At 38.6% G+C, this 14,445-nt stretch overlaps 1 protein-coding gene across 1 annotated transcript in view; it reads right to left on the reverse strand.

Moving 5' to 3' along the window:
• Nucleotides 1–14,445, reverse strand: part of ITGBL1 (integrin subunit beta like 1) — a 218,651-nt gene that overhangs the window by 80,023 nt on the left and 124,183 nt on the right. Inside the window, exon 7 of the mRNA XM_022576826.3 lies at nt 8,986–9,132. Coding sequence (XP_022432534.3) covers nt 8,986–9,132 — 147 coding nt within the window. The remainder of the gene's footprint in view (nt 1–8,985; nt 9,133–14,445) is intronic.

Raw genomic sequence — 14,445 nt, forward strand, 5'->3', positions numbered from 1 at the left:
CATCACAACATGGAGAGAGGGTAATGGGGGATGGGAGAAATGGCATTTGCCTCCAGGCTGCTTCCCACTGTCTGATTCTTCATATATCATCAAAAGTGAGTTTATCTCCTGTCCCCTGAAAAAGTTATTCCCTTGTTAACTCAGTGTTTCTCTCCATGATGTTCCCTCTAGCGGGAATGTTCTTTTTTCTAAACCAGTATCTGTCTAATGCTACTTAGAGGTAAACTCAGTTTTAGCTTCACTCACTTCATGAAGCCCTATATGCCCCCAAATTTATTTAGAAAATAATATCTTCTTCCCCTGACCCTCAAGACACTCAACCTGTTCTTTGGCACTTTTATCACAAGTGCTTAGCATAGGAACCAGCAAACTCCTTCTGTAAAGGGCCAGATAGTAAACATTTTAGGCCCTGTGTACCGTACACCTCTGTGGCAACTCTGCCATGATAGCAAAAAAGCAGCCATATGTAAACAAATGAGCATAGCTGTGTTCCAATAAAATTTTACTTACAAAAACAAAATGTGGGCCTCCTGGTCCTAGTTTCCTGATCCCCAGCTTAGCACAGAGATACTTGGTAAGGTGATCAATAAATATTAGATTTATTAAATTCGATGAGCAACATCACTAATGAAAATACGATGCATAAGATGTCAGTGTGCTTTAGTATGACTGTACATTGTACATACTAATTTTTATTGAATATAATATATGCATATATATTCATCATGCAAATAATAACACAATGACCAGCCTTATAAATTTTTAATGGCATCTTATGTATCCAAGAAAGGAATCATAGAGTTCTGATCATCTACATGACCCTAACACCTAGACAAAATAATGACCTTCTGCCTCATTGATTTTCTATTAAAAAGAGTCTGTAGACTGTGTAGTTCTGCGAAGATTACGGCTGATAGCAGAAGAGATTGTTTTTTTCCCACTAAAAATATTTGGTTTGCTTATTTATACTGAATAAAATCAATTAAATAACCACTAGAGCCCCACATTACATCCTTCACTGTGTGCTTAATGTTTTAATAGAAAGAAATATATAATTAAAGTAACAAAATTGTCATAGTTGTCACACGTTTCATTTTAAGGTCCCTTAAAGAAATCGGGGTTGAATTCATGTCCGATATTCTACTTTCATTTCAAATAGATTTTGACAATATTCATTGCAGCCTTTCCTAGAAGTTTTCTCAGCCAAAAAATTTCACCAGCTTTCAATTTACCACATAAAAATTATGCAAAATGTAATAAAAATTGTCCTTTTATTTGGATCGATTCCTATCTTTGACACAAAGTGTTCTGTTGCCATAGATAAAGCATTTAGGCAAGATCGCTGACTGGAACACGAAAAAAAATATTCACTCTGTCTTGGGAGTGATACAGTTTTCTGGACTATGGATTAGAAAATACTCAGGTTATCAAAAAAAAACCACTATGCTTATTATTTTCCATTGAATTATTTTCCACCGTCTTTTTAAAAGATAGACAAAATTATTAAATTCAGCTTCTGAATTTCCTTTGTGCTCTGCTGAATATAAAAATAGCAAGAGGAAAGGCGAGACGAAAAAAGAAGGCGAAATAAGGAAGAGAGATAATTATTTACCCACTGGAAAGGGGAGTGCCTACATAACTGTCTTGCATGAGATCTTTTCTTGGCTTGTTTCCATTATTTTTAGCAGTTTCCTTCAATGTACACAAATTATGCCTTTAGTAAACGCTGCTTCTTCATATGACTGAGAGGTTAAATACTGGATTGAATCAGGACTGTCCAGAAAAACACCAGTTCTGGGCACCTGCACCTTTGGTTTCCTCATGAAGGTAGAAAACGCCCCACCAACACACAGAAGTCCCAACACATCATGAGGACATAAAGGACGCTAGAGGCCCCATATTTAGTTCTCCCACTTGATCCCACTCTTTTTGTCTCTGTACTATCTTCAATAAAGTCATAAGAAAGAGTATTTACATTCCTGAGGTTTTGTGAAGTGTGGATTGCATATACAGTTTAAAGACATTCTAATAAGTATTTTCTGAGTACAAAGGAAGCAAATAACAAACAGGCTTTTCTCTTCCTAGATACCATCTTTCTATTGTGGGTTATTCCATGATAATAGAGCACATAAAAGCCATAGCAGAGAGCACTGTAAGTTTAAGATGTGCTCAGAGATCCATAGAAGACTCCCTGGGATCCACAGACTGATTTCTCATCATCTAATGTCTATAATATGACAAAATATAGACTTTTGCTTCTGACATGATTTCCCAATTCACTGATGTCATCCCCATTCTGTACATCACTGAAAGCAGGATGATTCTTTCTGGATAAGGAAGAGTAAAGCAGTTAATTTTACAGGGTCATTTCTTCATTTTCTTTGGATGTGATCCTTTACAACTACGTTTGAAAGGTCGTAATTCAGTGTATGACCATCCCAGGGTTCTCAAGCAATGACAGATGGAGTGGATCAATCAATCTGAATGTCTAGAAGAGAGGAAATCTGAATCCCACTCTCCTTCTCGAAGGACCACTGGAAGAACACACTGGGTTCCCTTGCCTCTTGAAAACTCTACACATTTCCCACTTCAGTTAACTTACAGTAAGATATCTAATTAAGCCACTGGGGATTTTAAAAATATAATCAAAATCACACTAGGTGGTGTTGTACTTAATCTAAAATGTTTGGAGGTCTATCCTCTTAAATTTTTCAGGGGACTTCCCTGGTGGCACAGTGGTTAAGAATCCGCCTGCCAATGCTGGGGACATGGGTTTGAGCCCTGGTCTGGGAAGATCTCACATGCCGCAGAGCAACTAAGCCCCGTGAGCCACAACTACTGAGCCTGTGCTCTAGAGTCCGTGAGCCACAACTACTGAGCCCCCGTGCCACAACTACTGAAGCCCGCGCGCCTAGAGCCTGTGCTCCACAACAAGAGAAGCCACCGCAATGAGAAGCCCGCGCACCACAACGAAGAGTAGCCCCCGCTCGCTGCAACTAGAGAAAGCCTGCACGCAGCAACGAAGACTCAACACAGCCAAAAATTTTTTAATTAATTAATTAATTTAAAAAATGTTTTCCAGTCCACAAAACCACACAAAAAAAGTTAAAATTGTTAACTATAGACACTCTGTGGTATAGCAGATCTCTAGACCTTATTCATCGTGTATAATTGACACTTATACCCATTGAATAACAACTTCCCTATTTCCTCCTTTCCCCATCCCTGGCCACCACCATTCTATTTTCTGCTTCTACAGGTTTGACTATTTTAGATCTCTCTTGTGTTAAACATTCTTACACACACACACACGCATACACACACACACACATACATACACTACACACAAAAGCAAAGGGATACAAGGACATTTTGGGAGGTAATGGATATGCTTATCACCCTAATTATGGTGATGGCATCACAGGTGTATACACATGTCCAATTTCTTCAAATTGTATACATTAAATATGTGCAGTTTTTGTATATCAATTATACCTCAATAAAGCTGATAAAAAATTTTTAAAAAATTAAAAGACTCTCCTCCCACAAAATTTTTTTAAAAATTTTAGGGGTCTTCCAATTAAAAAAACAGAAGTTATGTTCCAAATAATAATTGTATCTCTGTATACATGAATAAGAAAAATGATTTAGTTACCCAAAAAAATCACAGAGTCAAAAACACGTAGGTTAAAAAAATACATGCATCATAGAAAACTTCTCTGATTAATAAAAGCAAAAGAACTTAAAGGTGTGCTTTGCCACTAAAAAGGAGAGGTAAATTACAGCTTAAATTGAAAAATCTCCAGATGGTGAGAATTTGGCATGCTATCATTCTTTGAAAGTATGTTCCTAGGTGAGGAATTGACCCAACTTGCTTAATTAATTAATTAAAGCATACTAATTGATAAAAATGAGGACATGGTTCCTATTTTCTGGAAGCCACAATATTAAATAATTAGCTTCAATTTGTCATTCTTCTTCCACTCCATACCTCTCCTTGTGGAGGTGTATGGGTATGTGTGTTGAAGGACCAAAATATATGCCATACCTCTTAGAACAAGTCTGATGAAAGAAAACCAAAGGGCACAGAGGACAGACAACAAAAACACAGGGGAGTGCAATACCAAACAAAAAGATGACTTAGACATAAGGACAAATGATGATCAAAGAAGGCAAATACTGCAAACACAAGCTTCTGAATATTAATGCCTGCAGATAAATCATTTGTTTTGATGATTATAGAAGTCAGTGAAAGGAGTTTGATAAAGTAAAAGTTTACAACATGAAGAGTAAAATACACCAGGAAAAGTGAACTAATTATTTAAAATTGTCACTATTGGTGGGCAAAGGGAACCCCTCTTCCACTCCTGGTAGGAGGGTATACTGGAACAATTTTTCTAGAGGCTATAAATTGTTTGGGCAATGTTTTTATTAAAAAGTTTTAATATATTCTTATTCATTTAGATCTATGCAATCCACATCTAAGAATTAATACTTAGGATTTATGCAAATATTCCACTTCAAGGATGTAAATTATAACTTGAATAAAATAAGAGACAATTCAGATGTCTAATAAAAGAGGGTTGATTAAATTCTTTTGCTACAACCATTTTATGGAATAGTATGCAGCCATACCAATAATTTTGCAGAAGAATATTTATAACAATAAAATATATTCATGACAAGTTGTTCAGAAAATTGACATGTTAAAAGAACACATTAACAAACTGTGGCATGTTAGTAAATTACCTAAGATGACAGCTCTGGCATCAGAGGGCCTGTATTAAAAGTTTCTATTAAAAGTTGCACATCTGGCACCTACTATGTAAGATGGTAAACTGTTCAAATTTCCAATTTCTTCTTTTGTAAAAAGAAGAATTCTATTTCTTCCTATCTCATTGTGTTTGGGGAATATTAAAAAAGATAATACATTCAATGCTCTTAGCATTTAACTTGTCAAATAAGTGCACATAAATGCTGTTGATAGAACTGTATAAAAACATCATTTATAAAATATATAGTTATTTATGTTGATTTAGATATTAATACTGATATGATATACATATATAGTTATAAATCTCAACTTTTTTATGCTTATCTCTTTGGATTGAGTGTGATTTTTGTCGCGTTTGCTTGTTTGTTTGCTTTGCTTTAGCTGTGTTCCCTAATTTTGTATGCAGAAGAGTATGAGCCAGGAGTTCTGAAGCCATAACAAACAACCCCAATATCTCAGCTGCTTAAAACAACAAAGGTTTATTTCTCACTCATGCGACAGAACCCGGTGGGTCAGCAGAGGTTTCTGCTGATCATCCGCATTCAGAGACCCGGGCTAATGGATGTGCCACCATCTCAAACTTCAAATCCCCTTGCCAGGGAAAAAGAGAGAACGGCAAATCTCTCACTGACTCAACTTCTACTCTGAAGTGACACATTTTGCTCACATTTTCTGGCCAAAGCTAGACACATACTCAGGAGAACCTCAATAATAATAAAATGCATTTTTGGGCTTCCCTGATGGCGCAGTGGTTGAGAGTCCGCCTGCCGATGCAGGGGACACGGGTTCGTGCTCCGGTCCGGGAAGATCCCACATGCCACAGAGCGGCTGGGCCCATGAGCCACGGCCGCTGAGCCTGCGTGTCCGGAGCCTGCGCTCCGCAACGGGAGAGGCCACAACAGTGAGAGGCCTGCGTGCCACAAAAAAAAAAAAAACCAAAAAAATGCATTTTTAATCAAGAAGAGTTTAAAACTAATAGACTATCATAGACCATTTAAAATTTTGGGGCAGAACATTGATAGGAGAATTGAGAAAGCTGTGCCCACCTTCCAACCCCATGGGCAGGATGAATCACTGTACATCAGTATTGTCTTTGTGAGAGTCATCTAACTAAATGAAGGGACAGAAATCAAGGAATTCAGAGAATTTAAAAGATCCTCTAAATTATTCCCCTACCTTTAAGACATAATGATCACACTTAGTCATCAGCAGCACAAGCAAGTAATCTAATCTAATTCTACCAGGAGAATTGTTTTTATTCCTTGGCCCCAGCTAACAAGCTGCTGAGGCTCTCCGGCTGGAGAACCAATGAGCCTTGTAATTGCTTTCCTCACTCATGTAACCACAGCTGCCGTTGTCATTCATAAATTGCAAAACTAATCCTTTGAAAGTTTGGCCATTTGCTTTAAGACCTCCAACCTCCAGTGCCCAGGAGTTTGCAGATGTAGCCCTATGAAAAAGGAAGTCTCTAACCACTGGTCCGAGCATTGGACTGCCTGTCATAAATCCTTGGTCTTCATTCTCAAAATTCTTATATTTTGTTACAGTTCCCTGGAAAATCACTTCACTCATCAATACTTCCGTTTCCCTGTGAGGAAACTAGAGAAGCTTATATTTATCTGTAAAGTGCTTCAAAAGGCTTGAATGAATTACAAAAAAATAAAAAATACAATTCTATACATATCAACACCTTTTTAATAAAACAGACTTTAAATATAAGCTATTGCTTAAAAATGGTAGCTAAATAACTTAATGAATCTCTAGAAAGGTAGGAGGCAAATATGTGTTTGCCAGAGTTTATTAAACATTGATATATAAAGTCCACAGATAATTCTCTTGCACTAGCATTATATAAAAAAAATTTCAAGATAAATGAGAAACCACTGGCAAATATATACATACACATATATGTGTGTGTATATATATATATCTACTTAAAGTCATTTTCTATGTTTGAGATATGTTTTATATGCTTTTAAAATTTTTCCATTGTATAATTTATTTTTATTTATTTTTTTAAATAAATGTATTTATTTATTTTTGGCTGCATTGGGTGTTTGTTGCTGCACGCTGACTTTCTCTAGTTGCAGTGAGCGGGGGCTACTCTTCGTTGCGGTGTGTGGGCTTCTCATTGCAGTGGCTTCTCTTGTTGCAGAACACAGCCTCTAGGCACGTGGACTTCAGCAGTTGCAGCAGGCGGGCTCTGTAGCTGTGGCTCGTGGGCTCTAGAGCACAGGCTCAGTAGTTGTGGCACACGGGATTAGTTGCTCTGCAGCATGTGGGATCTTCCTGGACCAGGGCTTGAACCCGTGTCCCCTGCATTGGCAGGTGGGTTCTTAACCACTGAGCCACCAGGGGAGTCCTATAATTTGTTATTTTTAGCAATAAATAATACCAGTAGTCCGAGGAATACTGATTTTTAGTCTTTGTTATTTTTAAGAGCATAATAGGCTTACTCAAGCACTATAATCACAGTATTTTATTAACGCTAGTAGAACATTGCTTCCAGCCTGGGAGTATTAATGAAAGATGGGGCAATTCAGAAATGCTTCTGAAATTAAAAATTCCTTCTACCCATATCCTACCCTTCTCCTTATGATCATTAAGGATGAATATCAGAGTATGATAAAATACTATGTTACAAATAATCTTGGAGACTTTAGGAGTTTTTTGCACCCCCCCCCAAAAAACAACTATAAGTAATGAAAAAGACATATGATAACAAATAATGGTGAGGATGTTGAGAAATTGGAACCTTCATACACTTCTGGAGGGAATGTAAAATGGTGTAGTCACTTTAAAGATAGTTTTGTGGTACCTCAAAAAGTTAAACATAGAGTTACCATATGACCCAGCAATTCCCCTCATGGGTAGATATCCAAGAGAAATCAAAAGCACACGTCCACACAAAAACTTGTACATAAATATGCACAGAACATTATTTACGAAGGCCAAAAAGTAGAAACAACCCAAATGTTCATTAACAGATGAATGGATGAACAAATGTGCTATATCCATACAGATGAATATTACTCAGCCATAAAGTGAATGAAGTACTGACACATGATACAACATTGAAAACATTAAGCTAAGTGAAAAAAGAAACAGGAGAAAAAGAACACATATTTCATATTTATATGTGAAATACCCAGATTAGGCAAATCCACAGAGACAGGAAGTAGATTAATGGTTTCTAGGGGCTAAGTGGAGAGGATAGTGGGGAGTGCCCAGGAAGGGTACAGAGTTTCTTTCTGTGATGACGAAAATGTTTAGGAATGAGGCAGTGGTGATGGTTGGGTATTCTGTGAATATACTAAAAAAACCCCACTAAGTTGTATACTTTAAATGAGGGAATTTTATGACATTTGAATTATATCTCAATTAAAAAATTCACTTTTCAAAAAAAAGTTTCCCTTCAACATAAAATTAAATTTCTGATCTAACATTCAGATAAAGGAAATCTTTCTCCTTTTCCTCTTTCATGAATAAAATTTGTAATAACTTCAATTACCAGTACCTCTGAAAGCAAATTTCACATTAACTTTGCCATTTTAATGTGAGAGGTGAAATTGTATTTCTTATTTTGATAAATCAAAAAGAATGAAACCAGCTTTCCCCTAGATGAATTCTTCCTTCTCCTCCAATTTGTACTGATCTGATGGCAAGAGCACACCTGAGGCTACATGCCGTCTAAGACAAGAAAAGCTTATTCCGAGCTATCTGTCTATACAATACATTTTCAAAAGCCAATAGTATAACTCAGTAGGCTGTTATTAAGTTTCAGAAATGTCAGTGGACAATTAGATGATCTTATTGAGAAAGCTCTGAGCAAATATCCAAACTGTTTTTTCCTTTTTTAATGTAGCATTGAACTGAATAGAAATTGAACAGACCTTAGAGCTAAAGTAGACTGATGGCGGGGGGGTGGGGGGTGGTGGTGGTGGTGGTGGTGGTGGTGGTGGTGGTGGTGGTGGTGGTGGTGGTGGTGGTGGTGGTGGTGGTGTGTGTGTGTGTAACAGAGAGGGAGAAAGAATGAGATTATATTTCTCCATGTACTTTCACTCATGGATATTGGAGTCATTATTAGTTCTGAAAAGACTAATCTTTCCTCATTCAGGAATCTCAGCTACCTTTTAAATAAGATACACGTGAACTAAATTCATTTGACTCACAGGAGGCGATGGGTCACAAGGCCTGAGACCCTCACTTACCCCTTCCAGAGCAAGGCAGAGCAGAGCTTCCCTGGCATTTCTTGATGCTCTCCTCAGCTGACAGCGGGCAGGAACGTGGGTGCTCGCACTTTTTCCCATACCAGCCTACTTTGCAGTCACATCTTCCACAGTTACACTGCCCATGACCTTCACAATGGGAGTAATAATATATATATGTTATTGTATTTATGAGCCATACATATATATATATATATGCACATGTATATGAGAAAAATATACCAAAGCCAGAATTAACTTTCATTTCAACAGTGAATGTCACAAATGAGTCACGATCTCAATTAAGCACAATATAAAACATTAAGGCAAAAGCCCATTTTTCTCAATGTTCTTAAATACCTGATCTAGGTATATTGATTGATCACGGGGAAAGAAAAACAACAACTCCAGATCAGATAAACAGGTTCATAGGGTTATCAACTTGAATCTTTCAAAATCCAAGTGCATGAGATTGAATTAGTCTGCTAATTTAGTCTGCTAAAAAGCAGGATTTGATGAATTGGGCAATTAATTCACGTGGAGGAGAGCCATAGGAAATGGAAAACAATTTGTTTTTGAAACAGGGTCTTAGTTTCTAGAGTCCCTCACACTTTATTTTCATTATCTTTTTACTACACACTACATGCTTAGCCTATAGACCCTTAGCTTAAAATCAGTAACCTGTGTGGAGTTCGCAACCCTTGGAGACTAATTTCCTATACACAAAAGAGGTCAGGAAAGATATTAAATTTACATGGGCACAGAGCCTGTAAAGAACTGTGACAAGTACTGATATGGTATAGCATAAGATATCAATCAAATAAGTAGGTTCAAATCCTGACCCTGTTCCCTACAGAGTAGGGCTGCTCAAATGACAACCTCGTTGAGGTTTAGTTCTTCATTTTAAATCAGATTATCTATCCATATTTATCAGGAAGTACATAATATATCTTAAAATGCTACATAGAAGTGAGCAGTTTTTATTTTTATTCACTTGAGCCCACATATACAACCAAGTAGGAATAGAAAGGAAAGGAAAGCACGATAATTTAGCTGAGCTTTTCCTAACTCCTAATAACCATTCAGATACTCATTATTACAGATACAATGTAAAGTAGATTTCTATAATTTCTCCAAAAATGTATGAAGAATTTTAAAGGAAGTGGAATTACACTTTCTTTAAGTAAATCAAATATAATGCTAATGAATAACAATCGCTGCTATTCTGTACTTGGCATCTGATATTAATATATATCACACAATATGGAAACTGGTATGGACCAGTCTTCAGGGAAGGCTGGTCTGTTTTATCAGTATTCCATGAGGTCTGTGGTCAGATGTCCATCTTTTGAGTTTGAAGTATTGGACAATTCACCTATCAGGAAGCTTTTCACTATCTATAAACCTGGTTCTTCACGGAACAAATCATAAAACCATAGGTCAAAGTAGGATGAGCTATTAAGGATCACAGAGTCCACATCTCTCATTTAACACTAAATTCAATTCAATGCACATTTATTGAGCACCTACTATGTAACAAAGTCTATACAACAAATTGCTGTTAATACTAATACTTTGCCTTAGAGCTCATCATCTTAAAGGAAAAAACTTTTGATTGCTAATAAATACATATTACATGACTATGATCATTTGGACCTTCAAATATAAGAATTTTTATTACAATAGTTTGACTTAATAGCAATTATATCGCAGAGATTGTTGGGTTCCATGGCTTCTTGCCATTTATCTTGACTTAAGAAGTTCCTACCCATCTTCCCAATCCTCGCGTATTGGGTTGGCCAAAAAGTTCATTTGGGTTTTCCCTTAACATCTTACAGAAAAACCCAAATGAACTTTTTGGCTAACCCAATAATTTATTTATTTGTTTGTTTGTTTTTGGCTGAGTTGGGTCTTCGTTTCTGTGCGAGGGCTTTCTCCAGTTACGGTGAGCGGGGGCCACTCTTCACCGCGGTGCGTGGGCCTCTCACTAGCTAACCCAATAATTTAGAGCAAAATTTGCAAACAGAAGTATGTTGCAAATGCATAGATAAATAACAGTTTTTAAAACAAAATCTTTAACGTTTAAAGTACAATCAATTCTGCTGTTTTATGGGAGCCAGTGGTTTTGAAATTCTTGGGAGACAAGAGGTTTCATTTCAAGGGCAGTTAGATCTGCCATGAGGATGCTGGACAAAGTACAAAACATGCTGCCATTTGTGGAAAACACATTGACACTTCAACAATAAAAGTGAAAAACAGACTGAAACGGGAAAAAAGCTTTACTCTTGAAACTTTAAAATAGCTGTGAAAGTTAGAACAAAACATCCAGTAGGTGAGGATGCCAGGAAATCTGTGACTACCCAAGAGGATGCCACGTGCTGCTGCAGGTGCCTGGAATTCACAAGCAGGGAAGGTCCTGATACCTTGGCACATGGAATAAAGTAGGAACCTGTGAGGAGGGAGACGGGGACTGAAGGGAGAACGTCCTCAACTTCTGTAGTTGGCCGAAGAGCAGCCATTACCTTCTATCTGAGATTAATTCACATCTCAACATTAAAAAAAACTGTGGAGGGTTTCCGGGAAGATGGCGGAGGAGTAGGACGCTGAGATCGCCTTCCTCCCCACAGATACACCAGAAATCCATCTACACATGGAGCAACTCCGGCAGAGCACCTACTGAACGCTGGCAGAAGACCTCAGACGTCCCAAAAGGCAAGAAATCCCGCACGTACCTGGAAGGGATTAAGAACGCTGCTTAAAGGAGCTCCAGAGACGGGCGCGAGCCGCAGCTAACAGCGCGGACCCCAGAGACAGGCATGAGACGCTAAGGCTGCTGCTGCCGCCACCAAGAAGCCTGTGTGCGAGCACAGGTCACTGTCCACACCCCCCTTCCGGGGAGCCTCTGCAGCCCGCAACTGCCAGGTTCCAATGATCCAAGAAAAACTTCCCCGGGAGAACGCACGGCGCGCCTCAGGCTGGTGCAACGTCACGCCGGCGCAACGTCACGCCGGCCTCTGCCGCCGCAGGCCCGCCCCGCACTCCGTGCCCCTCCCTCCCCGAGTCAGCGGCTCCTTTACCCCGTCCTGTCTGAGTAAAAAACAGACGCCCTCAGGTGACCTACATGCAGAGGCGGGGCCAAATACAAAGCTGAGCCCCGGGAGCTGTGCGAACAAAGAAGAAAAAGGGAAATCTCTCCCAGCAGCCTCAGAAGCAGCGGATTAAAGCTCCACAATCAACTTGATGTACCTGCATCTCTGGAATACCTGAATAGACAACGAATCATTCCCAAATTGAGGAGGTGGACTTTGAGACCAAGATTTATGATTTTTTCCCCTTTTCCTCTTTTTGTGACTGTGTGTGTATGCTTCTGTGTGAGATTTTGTCTGTATAGCTTTGCTTCCACCATTTGTCCTAGGCTTCTATCCGTCCGTTTTTTTTCTCTTAATAATTATTTTTTTATTTTAATAACTTTATTATATTTTATCTTATTTTATTTTACTTTATCTTCTTTCCTTTTTCCTTCCTTCCCTCATTCCTTCCTTCCTTCCTCTCTCCCTCCCTCCCTCCCTTCTTTCTTTCTTTCTACTTCTACTAATTCTTTCTTTCTACTTTTTCTCCCTTTTATTCTCAGCCGTGTGGATGAAAGGCTCTTGGTGCTGCAGCCAGGAGTCACTGCTGTGCCTCTGAGGTGGGAGAGCCAACTTCAGGACACTGGTCCACTAGAGGACCTCCCAGCTCCACATAATATCAAACGCCGAAAATCTCCCAGAGATCTCCATCTCAACACCAGCACCCAGCTTCACTCAACGACCAGCAAGCTACCGTGCTGGACACCCTATGCCAAACAACTAACAAGACAGGAACACAACCCCACCCATTAGCAGAGAGGCTGCCTAAAATCATAATAAGTCCACAGACACCCCAAAACACACCACCAGACGTGGACCTGCCCACCAGAAAGACAAGATCCAGCCTCATCCACCAGAACACAAGCACTAGTCCCCTCCACCAGGAAGCCTACACAACCCACTGAACCACCCTTAGCCACTGCGGACAGACACCAAAAACAACGGGAACTACGAACCTGCAGCCTGTAAAAAGGAGACCCCAAACACAGTAAGATAAGCAAAATGAGAAGACAGAAAAACACACAGCAGATGAAGGAGCAAGATAAAAACCCACCAGACCTAACAAATGAAGAGGCAGTCTACCTGAAAAAGAATTCAGAATAATGATAGTAAAGATGATCCAAAATCTTGGAAATAGAATAGACAAAATGCAAGAAACATTTTACAAGGACCTAGAAGAACTAAAGATGAAACAAACAATGATGAACAACACAATAAATGAAATGAAAAATACTCTAGATGGGATCAATAGCAGAATAACTGAGGCAGAAGAACGGATAAGTGACCTGGAAGATAAAATAGTGGAAATACCTACTGCAGAGCAGAATAAAGAAAAAAGAATGAAAAGAACTGAGGACAGTCTCAGAGACCTCTGGGACAACATTCAATGCACCAACATTCGAATTATAGGGGTTCCAGAAGAAGAAGAGAAAAAGAAAGGGACTGGGAAAATATTTGAAGAGATTATAGTTGAAAATTTCCCTAATATGGGAAAGGAAGTAGTTAATCAAGTCCAGGAAGCACAGAGAGTCCCATACAGGATAAATCCAAGGAGAAATACGCCAAGACACATATTAATCAAACTGTCAAAAATTAAATACAAAGAAAACATATTAAAAGCAACAAGGAAAAAACAACGAATAACACACAAGGGAATCCCCATAAGGTTAACAGCTGATCTTTCAGCAGAAACTCTGCAAGCCAGAAGGGACTGGCAGGACATATTTAAACTGATGAAGGAGAAGAACCTGCAACCAAGATTACTCTACCCAGCAAGGATCTCATTCAGATTTGATGGAGAAATGAAAACCTTTACAGACAAGCAAAAGCTGAGAGAGTTCAGCACCACCAAACCAGCTCTACAACAACTGCTAAAGGAACTTCTCTAGGCAAGAAACACAAGAGAAGGAAAAGACCTACAATAACGAACCCAAAACAATTAAGAAAATGGGAATAGGAACATACATATCGATAATTACCTTAAATGTAAATGGACTAAATGCTACCACCAAAAGACACAGATTGGCTGAATGGATACAAAAACAAGACCCATATATTTGCTGTCTACAAGAGACCCACTTCAGACCTAGAGACACATACAGACTGAAAGTAAGGGGATGGAAAAAGATATTTCATGCAAATGGAAACCAAAAGAAAGCTGGAGTAGCAATTCTCATATCAGACAAAATAGACTTTAAAATAAAGACTATTACAAGAGACAAAGAAGGACACTACATAATGATCAAGGGATCGATCCAAGAAGAAGATAGAACAATTGTAAATATTTATGCACCCAACATAGGAGCACCTCAATACATAAGGCAAATACTAACAG

The sequence above is a fragment of the Delphinapterus leucas genome, chromosome 18 (assembly GCF_059928025.1).
Source record: "Delphinapterus leucas isolate spDelLeu-1000000601 "Yukka" chromosome 18, BTC_Dleu_Yukka2, whole genome shotgun sequence".
Classification (NCBI taxonomy): domain Eukaryota; kingdom Metazoa; phylum Chordata; class Mammalia; order Artiodactyla; family Monodontidae; genus Delphinapterus; species Delphinapterus leucas.